Genomic DNA, 23215 nt, shown 5'->3' on the forward strand with positions numbered 1-23215 from the left:
TTTAATTGCCGGTAGATTAAATTTTGCTTCTACCGGGCACCCGGTTGCTCGGTTATTAATATGCTGTTATTTAAATAACAATTATCTGAAATAAATGAAAGATAAAACAAACAAATTATTTTTAATTAGTGCGCAGGATGTTCCCCTGTGATTTCAATTAACAACGCCAGCAGTTGGTTCATTTTATTTTTTGTTCTTCTGATTAAATATTATTATTCATTATCATTATATATTCACCGGGAATATTTGCTTCTGATGATACGGAAGTGTGTATATGTCTGAATACGTGCGTATTAAATTAATAATGAGTAAAATGTGTAATGGTGCATCAAGTATGATGATATTTTAATAGTGGATAAGAGTAACCAATAAATGAAATTATGATTTCATTAGATGATTGCCGAGGGTCCACCAAGACGAAATGATAGGGGGATGTTGCCCGTCAACGATACAAGGGGGACGGTTCCGACGACAAGTAGACCGTCGCTACAACTCAGTACATTACAGTACAGAATGGACACATAATATCAATGAATATTTCATCCATTTCTATCCCCAGGGTTCTATCGGGATTAATTTAATTCTGTGAAAACTCCGAGTCGAGTGTCACTCAACCTGTATTTATATTATTTTTATTACAAGGATACTCATTTCTACGATAAATCTCACTATTTATCTCCACAACATGCAATCAGTAGTCATAAGTAAGTACACATATTATTTATTTTGGACTATTGTACTGTAGTGAATGAATAGAAAATTGCGACGGTGTTCGGAGTATACTCGGATTAGTTATTCCTGAAGTCATTTTAATGATTGATTACATTTTTTTTTCTTTTATTTTAATTGAGGAAATTGTTTAAGAATGGTATAGGAAAAGGATGTGTGGTTGACATATATCGCTTGAAATACTGAAAAAATTTAGTAAAATTAATGGTGAAGAAGTAATTATTAGATAATAAAATTATTGAAATCAAATTTTTAAAAATATAGGAAGATTGAAAAAAAAATTATTCAAAGAATTTCCTTTTTTGGATCAAGCAAAAAAATTTTTGAAGTAAGATTTATTTGAACATAAAAAAATTGATTCAAATATCAAAATAATTTTTTTGATTCAATTTCATTCTTAAATATTAATTAAAAGGTATCAAATTGTGAAATTTGAGAAATTCAACTTATTTTTGAGACAACACTCAATAAGAAAATTTTTTTTGGAATCAAGTTAATTTTTTGATCAATCTATACATTAAAAAATAGATGAAATTTGGATTCGTATGATTGTCAAAAATTGATGTTGACCTACCAGTTAATGAACGAACAAATCAATAGAATAAAATTACTGATTTTGAATACAACAATACTAATAAGATAAATTTATAAAAAACACAGAAATTAGTGAGATTGTCAAAGATTTATAAATGTATCATATTAATACTTTTGTATTTTTATCAAATTAATTTTTGATAAAATTGTATTGTCGTTTGCAAATATATAAGTATTAACTAAATTTATTTTTCGAACCAATCAACTTTAGATTCAAAAATTCTGTATTGAAAAAAGTTTTCTACAAGTAAGAACATTATTGAAACCAAATTTTAAAGAACATCAACGACTCTCTATTCAGAATATGCAAATATTTCTCCAACACAATGCAACTAATGTTTCTAATCCAAGTCCACGCCCCTTAATACCAATCCCAGATTTCCAAAGAACCTATTGTCCTTATTTATCCATGCAAAACAACAATGATTGCAGCAAATACCAAAAAAACTAAAAAAAATTCAATCGAAAATGAAAATCCATAATCCTAGCTATTATATATGGGACGCGTAATCATGTTAATCCGCTTATCCATTGATTGATTGAACGTCCGTTGACGCTGCTGACAATCCGTCATCATTGACTTATCGAGATGCACTAATAAACATACATTATCGACATCAATTATTGCATATAGCTACATTTAAATAATCGACCACTGATTTAATCAAATCATTTATTATTTGTTTTATATTAATAATTTACAATCATAATCATAATCAACTGTTTAATTATTTTATCGTTTCAATATCATATCACAGTCATAGATTTATTTTATTCCATATTAAATACTACCCCCTAAATAATTAATTAATAATATTAAAAATTCAATACAAAAATTAAGAATAATTTTGTGACTCACAATCATAAAAGTATTTGCAATAAAAACTACCAATACATTTGAGTAAGATATAATTATGTAAATAAACATACAAACATAGACAAACATATAAACTACAGACATTACGATCGTGTGTATTTTCTTTGTATGAGTCAATTAAAAAAGAACGATATTGCGTGTATAATAATTATGTATGTGTATATAAATGTTTTTTTGCAAAACAAGTTTCCTCGACAGGGATTCCTTAGAATGCGAATTGCATAACGGAAATTCAAACCACAGTCTGTTAGTATCACTTGCCAAGACTTTATAAATAAAACTGGATATCCCGTACTTATACAAACATGTATATATTAATGTGTTTGAATACTTAATTTATGGAAAATACTCAAGTGATAATTAATGCCTATAACTAAAATTATTATTAAATATTCAGTCTTTGTATTTTTAAATCCTAAAAAATATTTACTTTGTTACTTAAATGCTTATCACTTTTGAAAATTACAGACGCGGAATAAAAAGTCACTATTTATACAAAAATTAAGTTTTTGGTATGAAAAGATTTTTAATACATTATTTATAAAAAATTGCAACAAAAAACTTGACTAATTTTTTCATTTTACTTATAAGAAATTTGAATTTCAAAAATCTTTTTAGACTAAAAAAAAAAAAAATAATAGATCAAAAAATTCCAAAAAATCAATCATAAATAACCGAGTATAAATGAAAAAATCCTCGGTTCTATAAAATGCACTTTTCAAGATTTACTATATACAAATTTATAACTCAAAAACTTGCCCAAAATTTTCAATTACAGTCAAACTATATTTATTCCCAAATTTAAGCACTGATAGTAGTAACGCTACTTTTTCTTCGTTTATAATTTGCAGACAGCGACTTAACTTTCAAAATAACACTTTTGTGAGTCGCAAGAATTAGCAACCAAAGCGAGGGTTGAATCAGCCTACAGGTCTTCAAAAGAACCAACTTGTTCAAACATGCAAGCACCATTCCAAAAAACCACGGTGCGCCCATCAGCAAATACAATCTCAAGAACAAAAAGTACTTTTTCTTCAACAAATTCGTTTGATTCGCAGTTGCAATCTCCGTGCTGCGCTGAATCTTGATAATCTTGAATGTGGTGTACACAAATAGAACATTGTTCAGCAACAAAGTAAACGCAGGTACTAGGAAAAAGTACAAATTTACAATTGGGCTGGGTCCATCGCGAAAGTTCAAGTAATTTGGCTTCAAAATAAAGTTTTTTGGAACCGCAGGAATGTAATCACAGAGTCCGGCTAATATTACCGGTACCAAAGACCCTCCCCAAGAGAAGAGTCCGTAGACAAAGATTTTACGCTTTTCGTCAACATTGTCAAACTGACCTGCTCCTGTCATCCATCGAAATTTGGTGATCGCTAGGGTCATGTCATAGCATACAACGTTCAACCACAGGGCGGTCGCGATTGTGAAGTACTGAAGCACCAACCATGACAGGATCATCAAATAGTCGTTGAACTGGCAGTTGCCGAGCTCGCAGAAACCGAGAATCTGCAGAACTACTCCAGCCATCATTAAGCAGATGTTATGCCTGACAACGCATCGATTGTAAACACCGCGTTGAAGTCGCGGAACAGATAAATAGATAATCACTACGATGGTACACAAAATTACGTGGGCAATATTTGTTGACATGTAGGTCTGCGCTCCCCAGAAAATCACTGCACCCAGGGTGTAGATCTGTTCGTGGATCTCCCTGAACAAACATTTGGCTAAGACTGTGGTTCCATTCATGGTTTCCTCTACGCAAAAATTATTGCCCATTTCGAGCTTCATTTGTGAATAATTCGAAGCTTTGGAGTTATCGTTAAGGAATAGGGATTCGCTGATGTTGAAGTGACACTTGGAGCTTACGATGTTTGGTGATGAAAGTGGTGATGGCGATGAAGAATAGGTCCAGGAAAATTTTTTCAGGAACACTTTGGGGGTCCAGGTTCCGTTGATTCGGGCAATACATTCCAGGTGTTCATTGAAGTAACTGGTTGAGGAGCAACACTTCCGCGGAATTTCGAACAGGTAGACGGGACGAGTGGTGGAACCGGGTGTTGTAAATAGCAGAAGGAATATTATTTGTATTGGTGGTATCAAGGAACTGACTGGTCGCGGATGCATGCTGATTGATGCACTCACCGATACTGAACTGATTGACTTGAATGACTTGACTCACCGATCGCGGCATAGTATGCCGTACCCGGCTGAATAGGATGTCTTTTCCCGATAGGAGTAACCGCACCAATGCTTTCTTCCGACTTCGAGCGGATCATTATTGGTTATCCGTCCGTCATGCATGATGTCATGTTGAGGAAAATTCTTCTTTACGATCGTATTTTTGTTATATTGATAATTGTTGATTGTATCCGCTTTTAACACTTGATATATGTGATTCTTTATTTTTTTAAGATAATTGTTAGTTTGTCATAGATCATTTTTTAATTAGTTCGTAGGTAATAATTATTACATTTTATGATAGAAATTGTTGAATGAATTTCATTACATTACCTCTTCTTCGATGTTCAGACCAAATTTTTAATAATTATTCACTGATGTTAATGCAATTTTAGCTTAAGTGACAACAGTTAAATTACTCTAAAATTTTGAACTAATTCAATGATTATAGGATGAATAGAATTTTAAATGAATTGACAGATATTAAGGAAGTACGAGCGCTAGGCGGGGTGGGGATAGGTATCGACTCTAGCGTGGTAAGGGGAGAGCAATAACCATATGATTTTTCTCAATATATAGATATACATTTAAATTAAAATTGGTTAATGGTGGCATTTATTTTTCTTTTAATTAATTCACTTTAATTAGTCGGACAAGTGTAAATTTTTTTGAATTAAATTTATCTCTAATATATTTACTTTCATCCATAAGTGTTTGGAGGTTACCCCATAAGACCAATGTTAATTTGCTCAATTTCAAAGTTAATTATTTATTTAAATAATCGGGCAATTTCCTTCAAATTTTCGTAATTTATTTAGACATATTAAAAAAATAATCAAGCTTTTTATAAAAAGTTGCCTTGGTGCTCGTACTACCTTAAAAAAAAGTCCCACGTGCCAATCAAACAACAATGAAATATAAAGGTTAGGGTTTGACTATAATATATCCTAATCAGTCGGTAACTATGTTTGCTAGCAAAATATATATGAAGGTGTTATGTCCTTCTCCTGGTGGACAACGATAGAAATCTTTATTTAAATTTAAAGTTACCGACGTGGTCTTTGATTCGCCCGGGAATATTGAAATACTCAACTTTATCAACGGGAACTTGTAGGATGAGGAAAATGATATAAAGTGAATATAAATTAAATAAATAATTGAACGGAATTAAGTTAACTGAATCGAAGTATATATTCAAAAGACTTTACACAAAATTAGAAACGAGGTGATAAGTCTGAGCTCGAATACTGTTCTGGTTCTTCACTAGAATTTTCTAAGTCCGACTCGCAGCAGTAGAAGTGGCGAGGGCGGCTCTCTCTACCATCCGAGTATTCGGCTGTACTGGCCTTTTGGCAACGTTGATTGGTCCTTCTCCTTCCTTCTGGGTCTTAGCTGTACTCCTACTCAGGTACTCGTCCTTTCCGGCCGTTGTTGAACTACCTGGGCTCGCCAGCAGAGTTTGTCCGAAGTTTCATCATCCCTGGGAATTTACCTGACTGAGTGGTTGAACTGGACTCGTCATAAATGAGGGTCTCTAATCGGCTCAGACTATCTTCTCTTATTTTTTTTTTACAATATTTTATATTCCTTAATTAAGAGATTAAAATATATTCTCTAATATTTCTATAATTACTTATGTCGAGAGCAATTAGGTAGTAAATTTATATATTTATGGCTTAATCATCTTTTCTATCTTATAACTCCTAGTCTATTGTGATAAATTTTCAGAGAGTAAAAATATATTTTAACAGTAACCTTTTTTACTAATAGCTAAAAGTCTAGACCTAAGTTGTGAGGTTTTCCCAAAAGGTTTTCTTATAATTATAAATAAAATTTAATGTTAAATTTCGCGCTATCAAAGGGGTATCATCAGTGCTCGCGTGGCGGCGCCAGTCGCGATTCAACTAAACCGTGATATGACATCACAAAGGTAATATAATAGTAATATAATAGTAATAAAGGTAATATAATAGTATGTTTAAATTTTGAAAATTTACAAAAATAGCAATTTTTAAAAATAATTATGAAAAAAATGCCGTCTAAATTTTATAATTGTTTTTTATTATGTCATTTAATATTTTTTATTATTATCAATATTGTTAGTTAAATTTTATACCATAATTATTTTCCGATATTTGATTCAATTTAAATTAACTAACTTTTAACTCATCAACAGTTTAAATTAAAAAATAAAAGACATTGATGTTTAATATATTACAAAAATTATAAATTAACTCAGAAAATTCAAAGTAATATTTTTTGAGGATGAAAAAATATGAGTAACAACTTTCGGCAAGTTAATGGAAGGTCGTATTGGCGTCTTTGATTGAACACTAATATATAATTTTTTAAATATATATTTTTTTTATTAGAAAAAAAAAAAATAAGAATCAATTGTTTAAAAGATTGATTAAGAATTTACAAATTTTAATTAAACGATAATAATTATAGCAATTATGATAATGATAAATAATAATTTATTGAAAAAATTAGCATTGGATCAACATAATTCATGTTACGCCTTTTTAAGATATCATAAATTATTTCCATTGTGTAATAATACAACTTGAAGGATAATTCTTGGTAATTTCTTTAAATGAGTCGCTGCAAATTCCCATCAACCAGTACACAGTATGCAGTATTGATAATATTGATTACGCGAGCGATTTGCATACCAAAATAAAGCGAAAAAGTAAATTTATTGGTGGCAGCTTAATTGACATGGGAATTAAGCATTCATCTCACGCCGGTGTTTGTTAATAAATTATATAATTAATTGAATAACGAGATTTATTTGAATACATCAGTGAGTTATCAAAATGTATGTAGAAATTTATATTCTTTCTGAAAAGTTGAATAAATAAAAATTACTCGGGATTTTAAAATCATAACTTTGTTTCAAGAAATGCTATTGCGTCAGTTGACATTGTATTGCATTGAAATAATTACATATCAATTAATGGTAAGTTGTTGATTAATCATAAGTCATAACTTTATTATTTTTTAGTATTCATTTATTTATTTACGCCTATCTTTCCTTGATTTTTTTCATTGATTACCGTTTTCTGGATTTTGTCGGGCCTAGTTTATTACTAATAATAAACAATAATATATTGATACTACTCACGACGCTAATGAGATGACACATGAATAATTCATTTGCCTGCCATATTCCTTTCTTATTTTATTTTATAAATGAATAATACTGAATTATTTTTTTTTTTTTTTTTAAAGAGATTAAGGTTTCTGATGTAAATGACTCGAAAATTGAAATTTGATCAATTTAATTTTTAGACTATCCACTTTCCATGAACTTTTAAAAACATCTTTTAAATGAAGAATGTTTCAATTTTGTCATTTTTGAGGTTTGATTACCGAAGACTACATTTACAATTTCAAAATGTAAAAATAAATTTACCAAATAAAAATTTATCTTATACAACCTCATCTATTGATATAATTAAAAAATTAAATCTCGTTGTACTCATAAAAACAATAATAGTTACCCAAAAGAATCATTTTAAGAAATTTTTCATTTTGAATCAACTTAATTTTTCTTGATTTTAGTCAAAATTCTTCAAAGTTATTTTCAAGGTTTAAAATTTTTTTCTCTTGGATCGACTAAACTTTTTTTTTTTGATTGATGTATGAAATTATTTGTCAAATCATAGCAATCACATCAGACAAATTAAAATACTGCTTTTGAATCTTGTGAGTTTTTTGTTGACCCAAAACAAAAAAATCAACAAAGCAATTTTCTGCTAAAAACATTAAGTTTACTTTTCAAACAAAGTATATTAAAAGATTAACGTACGTCCATTATAATGGATATTAAAAATTTCAGACCAATACAAGCACGACAGTACTGCGAAAAAATGTGAGTGACGCTAAAAGATAGCTTATTCGAAAAAACTCTTAATATTATGAATACAAACATAAACATAGAAGCATCACGTGGTAGTGTAGTAAACGACGGTGAGTCAGAGGACCTCAGGTCAGTATCGTCGCGGACGTATCCTCGTTCCTTCACTTAGCAAAAACAGTCATCGCATCTGCATTATTTGCAACTGATATTTTCTGTTAAAGTTTTAACTGCAGTTAGCATTGATCTATCGAATGAACCGAGTAGAAACAACTTTCATTCGTAGAACTCAGCTCGAATTCCCAGTAGAACAAGTGAACTGTCAATGTAAAGGTGCATGTACTCTGCTATGCGTACTGTGTTGTACATAAGTTGCGGGCTCCAGTGACAGCTAGCCATCATGTATTCGATTGTTCTAGCAGTCATTTTACTTATTGTATGCAGTTCCGTGGGTTTCGCAAACTCGGCCACAATCCCACTAAATAAGTGCTGTGACAATGGATACATGCTGAACGAAACCCTCCAGTGTGTTACTAAAACCAACCACTCTAGTTTTAGTCCGATAAATGAAACGAAACTTGATATTACACAATCCATTAATCAGACTCAAATTTCAACTGATATTTGCATCGCCGGTGAGTCTGCTTAATGCATTTCCTTTTATTTATTCTCGCTTAGAAAGTCGAGAAATAGATTCGTTGTTTTTGGAAATTAGTAGAAACCTAACATTATTTTTGATGGAGAAAACCATTTAAAATTTATATTTTTTACTTCATATTTTTACTTCACAAGTTCATAAGTGGTTAATTAAAATTTTTTTACAAAATAGAAGAGATCGATGCAAATTTGTGTTTTAAAATGACTTTCATTAGATAATTACAAAGTTTCCCGAAGTAAAAAAGCGACTATTTCAACACTTATTCAATAGACTATTGATTTTAAATTAAACTAAATGATCAAAAAATATTTTATACGATTTGATTTTTAATCTTTTCAAACACTATTTATTATGGTTGTTCAGCATATGAAAACTCATATTTAATCCCTTTGCTAGTTCAGAAACTAAAACTACTCAATCATTGCATTATTTCTTCTTAAAAATGACAGAAGTATACTGAAATTAATTATAATAGAAAATTTAAAATAAAAAATCATGGTCACTATTGCAGTACACGAAGATAATTAAATTACGTAATCTACAATGTGAAATTTTTTGTGGTAATCATCTAAGATAGTAATAAAATTTGCCAGTGTTGAAATAATCAGTTTTAAAATTTTTTAATTAGATAAATAGAAGTTTCTGTAATAAAGTATCGTAATAATTTTCATTTGACTTCTAGTATTTACTATTGAGAATGGCAACGATTGCTATCGAGAATGATGATTTTTTTATATGAAATGTTAATTAGCCTAGACGATAAACTTTATACTTTATAATGTTAACTGTTACCGTCCCTCAATTATTTGTATAATAAATATGTTTATGGAGAGTATAAAGTTGATCGTAAAATTGACAATTGTAAATTGTTAATTTAAGGAGTGAATTTTTATAAGCAATATTAATATTAGATACTAACTTTTATAATATTGATGATTTTTATGAATGCTTGAAAAAATCAAATTTATCAGCTCGTATTAATATCAAGAATTGTAAATTTTATCATCCGATTAGTAGATTTTTTAATTTATTTTTAGTTTATTCAATAATCCAAGTAGCATTCATTTCTATTAAGTTAAATTAAGAAAAACTTACAGTAAATAGATAATTACAATGTAATTTTTTCCGTGGACAAATTAAACAATTTTGGTTAAATACTTCATATTAAATACTTTTTTGTGTTGATTTAAGAGTATAAGTGTTAAGTTTACACATAAAAGTGTTAAATTTTGAACACAAAATTTTTTGATGCAATGACCAAAATTTTCTAGTATGTACTAACAAAAAATGATTAACACTTTACTGTTTCTTTAAGCTTTCAGAAACAACAATTCTCCAACTTGCATCGATTATCTCAGCAACGGAACTGCAGTAACATTAATTTGTCCGAAAAATCACTACTACATCAATAATTCCACTGACAATGAAACAGAAACTTCTTCTAAAAAATGTGATAGCATTTTAAAAATCCTAGATTTCTGGGGAGCCTCTATCGTCGTTTTAGCAACAATCATCTATTCAATACCATACTTAATAGTCATAATCGTTTACTGCTTGTGTAGCGATTCCTTGGATCGCGCTTACGACAGATCAGTGATTTGCTTCAACATTTCTTACTTAACACTGAATATTCTTCTGACGACAATTGGGTTCCTTGAACTCTGTCACCATAGACTGGATGAATACGTCTACGGAATACTGGGTCTGAGCGTCCTCTACTTGATTCAGACGTCAGTGATGTGGCTGTTCGTAATCTGCTATGACATGACTCTTGCGATCACGCGGTTTCGGTGGGTGCCCGACAGCAGTAAGAACAAAAAAACCGACGAGCGTAAAAAGTTTATCATTTATTCAGCGGCAGTGTGGGGAGTAGCGCTGGTTCCGATGACAATTGCTGCTGTCATGGAGTTCAACACTTGGCTTCCAAAAAACTCGGTCTACAGGCCGAATTACTCAAGCTTCCATGGGCAGCACAAGTATCTGCGTGCATACAGTTTGACGCTTCCGGTGTTGATGTTGCTGGCCAATTCACTGCTCTTTGTATACACGACGTACAAAATGATTAAGATCCGCAGCAACAAGGCGCTCGCTGATCACAACAGGACTAAAAATGTTAAAGAAAAGTATGTGGTTTATTTGAAGCTTTATATTCTGATGGACGCTCCTTGGCTATCTGGAGCGCTGTCGGCAATCTATCCAAATCTTTGGATCTTGAAGTTTATCAGGATAATACAACCGATTTTGATGCTGATTGTTATTTTGCCGAAACAACAGAAAGAATTATTCGTTCGCTTTTTTAAAACTTGTTGGGGTAAAAGTAATAATTGCGGGTTTGACAAGTGTAAGAAAGGGTCAAAAAAGCGAGGAAATGAAAATGAACTAGTAGTACAGCTAAATAATTAGGAGAACTTGTACAAATACTGTAAAATATAAATGGGTTGTTTTAACACATATGAATTAAGCGTATTCAATCTTTAACGCCATGAACGAAATAGTCTTCTTTGTATTCAGTTTTTATACGTTTTATGGTGTGTTAAAATTTATAGTTTGCTAATGGCGTCACAACATAGTGAAAAATTGATGCGTGTTAAAATAACGCACTTAGTTTTTTTACTAGATTTACAGTGATAGCATTTAATTGTGACTAGCAAAACACTGAAAAAAATGACATGATTCAAAAAAAAATTCTTAATCCAAGAAAATCATTTTTAAAAGAATTTATTATCTTGATCAAGCAGAAAAGATCTGGAACTAAGATTTTTGTTTTTTAAAGTAAATTTTACTTGACTGAAGATTTTTTTGCTTTAAATCAAATTAATTTTTTTTTTTCTAATGCAATTACATTTTATAAATTTAAACTCTAGATAAGACATTGTTTGATTTTTCTTGTTTCTTGCTAAATATTCGATTGGTTATCGTAAAATCGAGTGTTTCTCAAATCTAATCAAGTAAAAAAATTCTTGAACTAATAATTAGTTCTTAATTTAAAAATAAATTCCATTTGATCCAAGAATTTTTCTGCTAGATTAAAGATCAAACTCTTCAAAATAATGTTCAATTCTGAATTTTTCTCGTTAATCAAGATAATTTTTTTATCAATGGAGTAAAAAATTTATCCTTACAAATATTATCATCAATCAGTCTCATAAAATCAATTGATAAACTAACCCCGTAAATCACGCAAAACCAAAATCTTAATTACAACTTTATTTCAAAAAACTATATAACTTCCTGCCTGATGATTTACTAGCAAAGTTTCCTGGGTTTATCGGTAGTGAGCCGAACCCTTTTCATCAGAGCGATAGAATAAGATTTAGTAGGACTTCCGTGAGTGAGAATCTCTCCCTTCCTTCGGGTAACGAATCGGAAGCCAAGCACGATCCATTTTACAGTTCCCTTGTATGTACTCGCTCTACAATGCCATATTACATCGAGGTGCGTCTCTATTCGTTATAGCGCCATTAGGAGGCTCTTCATCTCTGTATGAAGAGCTCGAGCGTGGAGTAGCGGTGTGAAGGGTTGCCAACCCGAAAACTTACTGCCGAGACCGATACGAAGGCAACCCTTCACGTGAATTTTAATCTCACCGTCGTTATCATTCTCGTTCCTCCCCTTGCGAACATCCAGCATCTATCGTCTACCTTCCTCTCGATGTTCGTTAAGGCCAGCTAAAATTCTATTCTGAGCAGAGTCGTTTGGCCTTAATGACACGCAGACAATGCCGTGATCTGGAGTGAAGAACATGCAAGGAAATCGAATCGTTAAAAATAAAAAGGCATGACCTGCCGCCTTGAGGCAAAATAAATAACACAATGGAAATTATTATAGTGTGTGCTATTGATAGCGTACCTGCTGTTATTGCTGTTGCTGTTGTCATTATTATCATTGTTGTTATTGGACAAGTTATATGAGTTTTTGTTTGCTCCCTTGGGAAAAACCCGAGAATCCGGTGCATCAGTGTAGTTCCAGCGATCGCTAATAGGCATAGCTATGGCGTAAATCCGAGCTGGATACATGCACCAAGAGTGACAACAGTTGACCGTACTCAGGACAAACTATTCACCACCCTTGATATCTTCGTATCTCCGGGGTGCAACGGTCTCAGGCCACAAAATAGACTGCCTTCGGTAGTTCCCGCGTTCAAGACAGACCGCGATTTGCATATTCAAAGCCCGTGAATCCTTGGTGGTGTAGTGGGCGGGCAGCTCTTGGGGGTAGTTTGTTAAAGCGACCAATTTCAAACTGTTCATTAGCCGAAGCTCCCGTAGCCCTTATTCCGGTTGGCTTCTGCAGAAACACCAGACGAGACAGACAAAGATCGCGGGAATAAAACCCTCAGAATGTGTTTAGTTGGGTTATTGAACACAGACCCTCTTCATGCTATACTCATTGTTATGCTATTTAATCGTCGGGGGACGGAGGAGTTCGGTTGTTAGTCTTGTTCGCGTGAATGGAGCTCGGGATATAAGTTATGAGTCTGATAGTATCTTTTTGCTCTTGGTAGTATACGGAAAATGGTTGAATTGTTTGTAATAGAATAGACTTTTTTGGAAAGTCAATAATGAAAAGAAAGATTATTTTTTTTATATTTTGTTTCGATTATTAAAGAAGTGATTATTTTGAATTTTCTGTTTTTTTTTATGATAATTATAATCAATTAGTTTATAAGCATGAATATTGAAATTTTATAATTATGAGAGTTGAAAATAGTTTTTTTACAAATTTTGATTAGGAATTATTATTTTTGTAATTTTGATCGTTGAAAAGAATTTTATCCATCATTTCGTAAGTGATAAATTATAATTTTCAGGACAAAACATAAAAAATAATGTCCAAGGAATATATACTAGAAACTACTTGTTTCCAATGTTCAATTTTTAAACAAATGTTACATAAAAGAAAATTAATTTTGAGAAAATAAAAAAAAAATGTATTGATCCAAAAAAATATCTGATGAGAACTATTGTCATTGTAACCAAAGAAAATCTTGTATCAATACTAATTTTACTTAGATAAAAATTATTTTTCTCACCTCCTGGCGGAAAGCGTCAATTTTCCTCCCGCTGCGCTAAACGAAAATGCCGCTTTCCGCCTCCGTCGAGGAGAAAAATAGTATACACACCACGAGCAGTAAATAAGAAAGCCTCAGATCACATGTTTATTGACCTCGGCTTCGCCTCGGACAACGATTACATGTGATCTGAGACATTTCTTATTTTACTGCCCTAGATGTGTAATATACTATTGATCTTCCTCATTAATTTTCTTGGTTCAAGGAAAAATTTGTTTTTGCACAATGCATTAATTTCTTATTGAAAAATAATATAATGTATTTAATACTAAAATAAATAAATAAATATTTACCTTAGTCGTTGAATCACTGAAGATTTTCCTACGCACCATTGTAATCTCGACTAATTCATCATCATTTAGAAATCCTGTCAAAAAAAATACTATAATTCTGAAAAGGTTCAAATGATCTCAAACTTTTTTTCACTATACGAAATAAAAATTTTTTCAATTTCAATAAGAAATATTTGTACATCTCATGATTCAAAACTAAATTTCTTCACTATATATATAAAGTGAAGAAGTGATAAGTAGCTCTCAAACATTTAAAGTCAAATAAAACTAGTTCAATCCCATCATTCTTAAACTTCAAAAACATCTTCTACAAACAAAGCATAAATTTTGTGTCTTAATTCGAAATTCCAAAGTCCAAATCTTGCAGCATACCACTGCCAAAAAAACCTGTCTTTCTCTTTCAAGATGATCTACGAGCCCAGTTATTTTGGCAGCAAATACCAATGCGTTGGAAGCAAAATACTGGTGGAGAAGTACAGATAGAATGAAATGACTGGGAGCGAAAAAAGTTTTAAACAGTGAAACTGTCTTGACGACGTCTAGATGGATAATGCATAAAATCACCCGTGCCCGTGGACGGTCTACGGTCTCTGGATATTCATTATGCAAGACAGTCACGGGTTGGTTCGAATTACGCCGACGAAGGAGCCATTTTGACACGAAACTTTCGTCGAGGAAACCGCCCGGAACGAATACATTAAAACACTGCAGAGCACACAAACATGCGACAGTCGTTGCGGTAGTTTAATACGCCTAGTTGCACTCGGGCTCATGTACTGCTCCGCGATATATATATAATAGTACAGAGCACAGAGCCATCCATATCCAAGTGTGTGGATGTAGAATGCGAGGCACACACATCTATCAGCCATACCATTCGTACACCTCCACCTTCTTCTATATTTATATAAGTATTAGTATTAGTTTAATAGTTTCTTCCTGAATAATGCATCACTCGGGATATTTGCATCAAACTTCAAGCAGTTGCCCGGTCTCAGCTAGCGACGTCTCTCCAACACTACCGTAGCTTCTCAACTCTCCTTTTCACTTTTCTTCCTCTATTCGCACTCTACTCCCCTTCATTTGCCCCCTCTGTTTTGTCAGTCCCTGTCCTCGAATAAATGATAATTTTATTGCCCAGGCCCAAGGCTTGCACGGGAACTTGGGCTCGAAAAACCCCGCTTAACCTCCTATCCATCCTTTGAAGGGACTAGGACTTTAAATAACAATGTGTTATTACCACGACCTCCCACGTTAGCGAGAACGTCAACGGAGCTAGACTTTGCGTGAGAACAATAACTTTTTCTCTCTTCTCCTTACTTATATTCGCGATATTACTAAATATGATCGAGATGAATTTTATGGTCTTGATTCCGCACTTTAAATCTTGTTATTTTTCGGCAACAGCTGCGCTGAATTCACTCACTCGAGCCCCTGCTCCTGGTTTTTTCATTCTTGTAGACTATATTAAGGAATTAATGCAGATGCGCTTGTTTGGATTTTTGACTCGGTTGATTGCCCGCGAGGGGAAGATTATCATTTTGTCCCCCTCGAGGATGGTTTCCATCTCAGAAATCGGTGGTCTGTAAGAGAGTGCTGTTTATTCAATGTTTCGATCACGGCCCAATTTTACTTCGCTCTGAAATAATTATGGTGTATTTTTGTTATTGGTTTCAAACAAAATTTGACTTGATTTTGGTAAAAGCGATCAAAATTTTTAACATTTTTTGTTCATTCAAAATTAAAGATTGAAATTTATTAATTTAATTTTTTTTTTTTTTTGACAGAAATTAATACTGACCAAATTTTTGTATCAATAATATTTCAACCAATTAATGGAGTATAATTTGCTAATAAATAACTAATAAATAAATAAATAATGAATAAAAAAATTAGAAAAACGGTAGACCCTGAAGGCCATTCGTGCAACTTCCCGCTAATTTCATATATATCAGGTGCTTAAAACTGCACTAATGATGTTTTTGAGCTCTTCGAGCTCAAAAATACAATTTATGTGTTATTTTAAGCTTCCTGAGCTTAGAGGGACAGTTTTTCTATGCTTTTGAGCTCTTCCAGCTCGAAAGTCTGATAGAACTTCGATCAAACACAATTTTTAAATTTTCAAACTGCAGTAACTTTTGAATAAATGAATTGATTTTTACGCGGTTGGCAGCATTCGACGCAATTTTTTAAGCCCCATGAAGAATCTGTAAGTTTAGTTTGATTGAACCAGGAATTTCGGAGTAATTCTGGAAAAACACTTTTTTCGGTTTTCTTTCGTCAACGATAACTCACGAACAAATAAACCGATTTTGACCGGACCGACGGCGATCGACGTGGTTTTTTAATATTAAGAGCTGATTAGTTTTTGGAATCGATCGGTCGAGCTGTTTGAAAGTTATTCCAAAAAATGTCGGAATTATGTTGAAAAAATCCTTGTTCCCAAATATTTCGTCGAGAATATCTCTCGAACCAATCAACCGATTTTTACGTTCTTGGCGGCGATCGACACAGTTTTTTGAGCTCTAAAAATTATTCTATTTCACCAAAAACGATCCGAAAAGAAATATCGAAGTTATGTGAAAAAAACACTTTTTTCGGTTTTCTTTCGTTCACGCTATCTCTCGAACGAAGAATATATGGTGAAGCTTTTGCCTACCTCCGAAGAGGCCGTTTCCTGGGCTCAAAAGATCTATACACGCACGTATATCTATCCTACCCTCACATAGGAAATACACAGCTAAGTTTGCCGGCAAGGAAAAACCCTGTCCTCAAGCATTTACGCTATCATAGGACAGATGTGAATTGAGTTGATTTTAATGTCAATCTGTCCACGTACTTAGTTAACTGTATCAACCCATTCAACGACTGCGTTAGCCTGATCGGTAATATAATAACAACCCGACCAGTTACCAGCGGGGCCCATGCGGGGAGGTGCAGCCGTAAGACCTGTTTGAGCCATAACACCTATCCCCCCTTACAAGAGTCTCGTTCGTTCGTTCTTCTGTCTAGTCTAGTCCCCGAATCTTTGAGCTTACCTGCGTTGCCAAATTATTTTGACAACGTCACGAGGCCTTGCTCAGAATATCTCTCGAACGAATCAACCGATTTTGACCGAATAAGCGGTGATCGACGTGGTTTTTCAAGCTCAGAGGCGGATTAGTTTTTGAAGTTGATCGATGAAGCCGTTTAAAAGTTATTCCAAAAAAAGCACTTTCAATAAACAATTTTTTCCGATTTTATTTGAGATTTTTCAAAATTTCTCAAAATCTATCGGTCTGAATCGATTCAAATTCATAGGAAATCTAAGTTTGAGGGAACTCTTTAGAACTCCGTTTGGTAGATTCCGATCGGTTCAATCGTTCAAAAGTTATAAGCGATTCATATACTTATACACACACACACACACACACACACACACACACACACACACACACACACACACACACACACATAGTGACAACCTCGCGGGGATAGTCAGGGAAGCTTCCTGTGACCTTCAAACGTCGAGATCTGATGAAAACTCGATTTATGCAAAACGGGGTGAAAACAATAACTTCCCGATTTTTGAAAATCTTCGATTTTCTTAGCGTGAAGTTAAAAATTTTATTTAAGCAAATGAAACTTAATAATTATATTGTTGATTGACTAATGTAATATTTTTTAAGTTCAACAGAATCTTAATTACGATTATAAAGATTTCAATACATAAAACTAAGAATTATTTATATTTTTCAAGATTAATTTATAAGTCATAATTTTATAATTTAGCTTGAAACTAAAAAATTATCAATACTTACAAAAGTCATTATAGACTATAAATTCGGGTGAATACTGATGTAGAGTAAAAAATTGTCTTACAAAAAAAAACACATTTTGACTCAATCCTAGCAAAGCAAGTGATCGACAGCAAGTACACAATAATTGCAATTGATTAAATTAATCATAAATAGTCTCAGAATAATTAGATAATTAAGAGGCTGAATATTAATAGCTCGATAAGCATATCTCACCCTAACGATAAAGGGATACATGTAGTTAATTCATTATCGTCTCTCGGGACGCCCTGCAGTGCAATACAAGGCTCTTGGATCTTGCACATCAGTACTTGTACAAGGGTTGATTGGAATGACTCACCCTATCCCTTGTATATCACGGAATTATTTCTTAACAACCGCGCTCGCTATTCAAAACTCTTAATTCAAAAATCACAGCCCCTATCGCTATCGCCGTCACACGCTGGGAACAATTCATGTCAGATTGCAGTGTAATTTTATTTTTAATATCTGCAAGGTTTAAATATGTTATTCGAAACAAATCACTACCAAATTTTGTACTTCAAAAGGTAACTGAAATAATTTCAATAAAATTTATTTATTCTTTTCTACACCTATAAAAAAATAAAATCGAAATAAAAGAAAAATTATTGAATCAAAGAAATCAATTTGAAGTATTTCTTTGTTTTAAATCGAGCAATGAAAAAAAATTAACTTGATTGAAAAAAAAAATTCTTGAAACAAGAAAATCATTTTAAAAAGCTTGAAAAAATTTTTATCTCGATTTAAGGCAATTTACTCAAACTAAGAATAATTTTTTAATTCAAGAATTTTTTAGCTTAATTTAAGATAATCAAATCTTTCGGAATAATATTCTTGGATCAAGATTTTTTGCTCTTGAAAAAAATTAATTTATTTAGTAGTGTATATAAAAAAAGTGAGCAATCTTAATAAATCGGGCACTTGTTTGCCTTGGGCTTTTTATGTTTCATTAATTTTATATATCATGGTATTCCATATACCTGAAAGATAAATAAATAAAAAGGGTTCAATTTCCGGTGATATTGCTCATATTCAATATAAATATTAATGTCAATATAAATATAAAAATAGATACATATGTAATTATTATTAATAATATTATTTTTATTACTCTATTGATTTATTGACTGAATATATACGTTACACTGATATTCATGTTAAGCGAGTTTGTTTTTGGAGCGGCTGATTGATTGTGTCGTTGGTTGTTATTTTATTGAAATAAAATATCCACAAAGTATCGTGTGTAATTAGGGAAAAAAATATAAGCTCAGGCGCCGCGATAAATTTATTTACCCGTTTCTGAACAAGGACAATGTCGAGCGATGGGACAGCGATGGTATGTATTATATATACTATGTAGGCAAATGAAACCGAGGATACCAAACAAAGTAAAGGATAAAAAGGTGAAGCTGTTTGCTGTTGCGTGTTTGCTGACCGCTCAAGTCACGAGGAACCGAAACGTTTATCACTGTGAATCGCGTGACTCTCCATTAGCTCATCAAAAGACCCTTACTTATAAATATAAATACGTATATAAAAGGATGAGAAGAGGCCAAAGAATGTAAGAATGCTTAGGAGAAGAATAACAGCCAGAATGTGCGTATTTTCGATCCTGAATTGCTGATGAGCTGCATTCATAAACTCAATTCGTTATTCAAGTGTCCAAAATAAAATGATTTAAGGCTTCGAGACTTCCAACTCGTAATTCAGTGGTCTTTTTTATCAGTAATTTATTCCCGATGTTTTTTTGTGTCTAGCCGTGTAGGCGCGAATGATAGTAGCGCTCCGGGGAGCAAAGGATTGTTCTGCTATAAAATCATTAGCGTTTTTGTTTAAAAAAAAATTCATTTTTCTAGCTTCTAGCCTGATATGACTTTTGAATTCCACGTTATTAGTAGGTGTCACTGGCAGTTTAATTTCACTGCAAAATTTTGATCTTACGACAGGAATGACACTTGGACATTTTCTTCTTATTTTAATGCTGGTAAATATGAAAAGTTTGGGATTAAATTTCGAGACATTTGTCTCGCGCTGGGAGCGCCGCTTCCGGAAATATCGCTCGCCTTTTGTCTTCAGTGAGGAGTATCATCTAGCTATCACTCGCGGATTATTGTACTGTCGATTGCTTGAAGCTTTTGATCTCGTGCTCAATTTGTGATGTTCGATTGATTGACTCTTGAGTTCGTAATGAAAGTCAGCTTGCATGGTGACCCAGTAAATTTTTTTTTAATTATAATTTCCGAAATTAACATATAGTTTGATAGTTCGATTGCCGTCGATGTGTATCAGGCAATATATTTTTTCTCTAAGCCATTTTTTTAATGAACTTTTTAATTAGAATATCGGTGACCTGGTTTGATCTTCAATTTAGAAATGATTTTAAATTATTTTGTCGTCATACTCGCTCAGTAAGTTTAATTTACGAGTACTGGGTGGCGTCTGCGAATATTGAGCTGTATATAATTATATTGACTTATCATAATAAAATAAATATGAAAATGGGCTTGCAGTAAATTTTTTATTTGTAGAAAGTTAACTTTTTGATATTATTGTTGTAAAAAACATTTACTTGTAAGAAAAAAAAAAATTCATATATTATTGCAAGAAGTTAGGAATGTTTTTTTTTTTTTTTTTTATAAATTCATTATATTCCACACTTTCTTTACAATTAAATTAGTCTTTTTTTTTTTAATTCTATGTTTTTATTATGAACTCATTGACAAAATTTTCTATTTTTTAGCTTAATTTTTTACTGAAACATTTTTTTTATAGTATGGTAAATTATAATTTATTTTCAATAAAAAAATTTAATTTAATTTACTATATATTTTAAAGACAAAAGTTAATTCAAGCAAAATTAGACCGTGAAATATCCGTATATCCAGGGTTAGATGAGAGCCGCTTCAAATAATAATTTGAATTGAATAAAATTAGCGCTAAAAGCTAAATTATCCTAAACGGAAGATTATGAAATAAAGCGATTAAAGTTATTTAGCATTTATGTATGTCGACATACTAATATGGTTTATGAGGATCGACGTAAATAAAAAGTACACTCCATATTGCTGTCTCGTTTGAGTATCCCACGCACAATAAAGATACTTTTTATCTTTTTTACTAATAAAAGTCACCACGTTTTTTGATATCTCGATGAATTTGCTCACCTTCATTGTTTTTGCACGGAAAACTAAACCAGAAGTGTGAGAATTTAAGTAATTTGAGCCGTATCATATTCTCAAACTGGCAACAAGATGATAGAAGTTCAAAATTTCGACCAAGGACCTCTTCGAGGGTCTTGGATGGGTCACTTCAGAAGTATACTCTCTAACGCCATAAGATTTGTATATTCCAGATGATTTACTCCCTGAATAAGTCATGCCAGATTTTATACACATGTTTTCCTCCAGGCAAGTAGATGTCGATTTCGTAAATTCGCATTTGCAGCTTCAAAAATAAAATCATCAAATTAAAACTTACAACTTTATGACTTTCTGCCAATTAAAGCGCATCAATTCTCAAACAGACTTCGGATGACTCAGTGATCCACGCGCAGTCTGCATGAAAATAATTACTTCTTCCTTGACATCTATATTTCTCGTAATAACAAAGTGTCGAGGTGAAAGTACATAAATCATTTTGGAGTAAACCCGAGCTATAAAACTGGAAAAAACATCTCGCGATACAAAAAAAAAAATATCATAATCATAACCACAAAAAAAAATAAATAAAATGAAATGTGTATATTTTACACTCCCGAGACTGAAGGATGCGAGCGCATCATGTGAAGCCAGTAAAGCTAAATAAATAAAATCTTACTTGTGTTTCCTGGACAGATAAAAAATATTTTGCATATGCTCTCTTGTATTGCGTGTCAGTGCTCATAGGAGATGAGGAAACGAAAGCACTACTACGAGCATGAGTGTCTAGCTCTGCATAAACTCTTACACTTTTATATATACTTATCTCCAGCCGAACTAGCACTGTCTTATTGCACTTGAAAGTACATCGTATGTGCTTTTGCAATCACATGAGATCTTCGAGATACTTTATCCAAAGTTCCATGTTCTTTTTAACGAACTAAGTAGAAATAGTAGTCATTACTCTAATAGAAGTTTTTTTAAGGTTTTCAAGATTTATTAATGGATAGTGAAACATTTTACACTAAAAAAAAAAAATATTCAATTGAAGAAAATTATTATCTTCAAAATTTCGTCCTTCAAAATGTTCAGTTTGATTTAATTCAAAAAATTTTCATAAATCGAATCAAGAAAATAAAACTCTAGAATGAATAAAAAAAGTTTGCCATTCAAGAACTTTTTAAATTCAACGAAGCACTTTACTATTTTCCAAGAAAAATAACCTACATTTTATAGCAGAATTTATTTTTTAAAAATAAGTCTCAAAAAGTTTTAGAATAGGTTCAAGCATTAAAAACTTTTTTTTTTTATATTGAATAAAGGAACTTGTTTTAGAACCAAGAATATAAAATTTGCAAAAAAAAAAAACGAAATTATTTTTATGCGTAAAAATTTGTTAGATAGGGTCATACATTCTTCAACTTTTTTATGAGACAATTTACCGATGATACACCCTCGTTGGAAATTTTTAATCCTAACTTTGGTCAAAAACTATAGATGGGCATATATGACCACATCAAGCCATATATGGACATATAAAGTCATGATAGGACATATATTAATATATCATAAAATTTTTTACGGGTAGTTATAAAGAATTGTATTTTTAGATACAGAATTTGGTTGTTTCTTACGAATATGATATAATTTTGATTGAAAATATTAAATTTTGCTTAACTAAGAAAGCAAATTATAATTTGGAAAATTCTTGAGTTAAGTCATACAAAGATCCTCTTAAAAATAATTTTGTTTTTAGATCAATATAATTTTTATTGAATCAAGTAGTTTTTTTTGTAGTGTATGTATTAATTGATAATTATTGGATGCATTGATTTGATGAAAAACTTGTTCACGAATTCTAAATCAATAAGACATTTTTTTTTTAAGATGATGAAGTTAACTAACGGAAATAATAACTCAGTGTAGAATTGAATTAGCACAGGGGTGGCCGTAATGGGTGATATCGGCGACGCATAACGACAGACCGCA

General features: G+C 32.0%; 2 protein-coding genes across 3 annotated transcripts; one reads left to right on the forward strand and one right to left on the reverse strand.

Annotated features, from left to right (window-relative positions):
* Positions 1-468: 468 nt before the first annotated feature.
* LOC123260336 (G-protein coupled receptor Mth2-like) lies at positions 469-11364 on the forward strand. Of its 2 annotated transcripts, none has more exons than XM_044721366.1 (2): positions 469-704; positions 10223-11364. In XM_044721366.1, the coding sequence occupies exons 1-2, from the start codon at positions 686-688 to the stop codon at positions 11308-11310; spliced, it is 1107 nt and encodes a 368-aa protein (XP_044577301.1). In that variant the 5' UTR covers positions 469-685; the 3' UTR covers positions 11311-11364. The 2 variants fall into 2 exon arrangements, with proteins under 2 accessions (XP_044577301.1, XP_044577300.1); XM_044721365.1 differs by lacking the exon at positions 469-704 and adding an exon at positions 8387-8884.
* LOC123260335 lies at positions 2904-4721 on the reverse strand. The gene has a single exon (XM_044721364.1). It carries the CDS (start codon positions 4331-4333, stop codon positions 3002-3004), a length of 1332 nt encoding a protein of 443 aa, XP_044577299.1. The 5' UTR covers positions 4334-4721; the 3' UTR covers positions 2904-3001.
* Positions 11365-23215: the final 11851 nt, after the last annotated feature.

This window comes from Cotesia glomerata, linkage group LG3, assembly GCF_020080835.1.
Source record: "Cotesia glomerata isolate CgM1 linkage group LG3, MPM_Cglom_v2.3, whole genome shotgun sequence".
In the NCBI taxonomy this organism is placed as follows: Eukaryota; Metazoa; Arthropoda; class Insecta; order Hymenoptera; family Braconidae; genus Cotesia; species Cotesia glomerata.

Excerpts from the sequence above, each read along its gene's own strand:
- LOC123260335 (XM_044721364.1), bottom strand. The coding sequence starts at position 4,333 with ATGCATCCGCGACCAGTCAGTTCCTTGATACCACCAATACAAATAATA.
- LOC123260336 (XM_044721365.1), top strand. The coding sequence starts at position 8,650 with ATGTATTCGATTGTTCTAGCAGTCATTTTACTTATTGTATGCAGTTCC. Across the intron at positions 8,885-10,222 it reads AACTGATATTTGCATCGCCG|CTTTCAGAAACAACAATTCT; the intron begins GTGAGTCTGCTT and ends TGTTTCTTTAAG.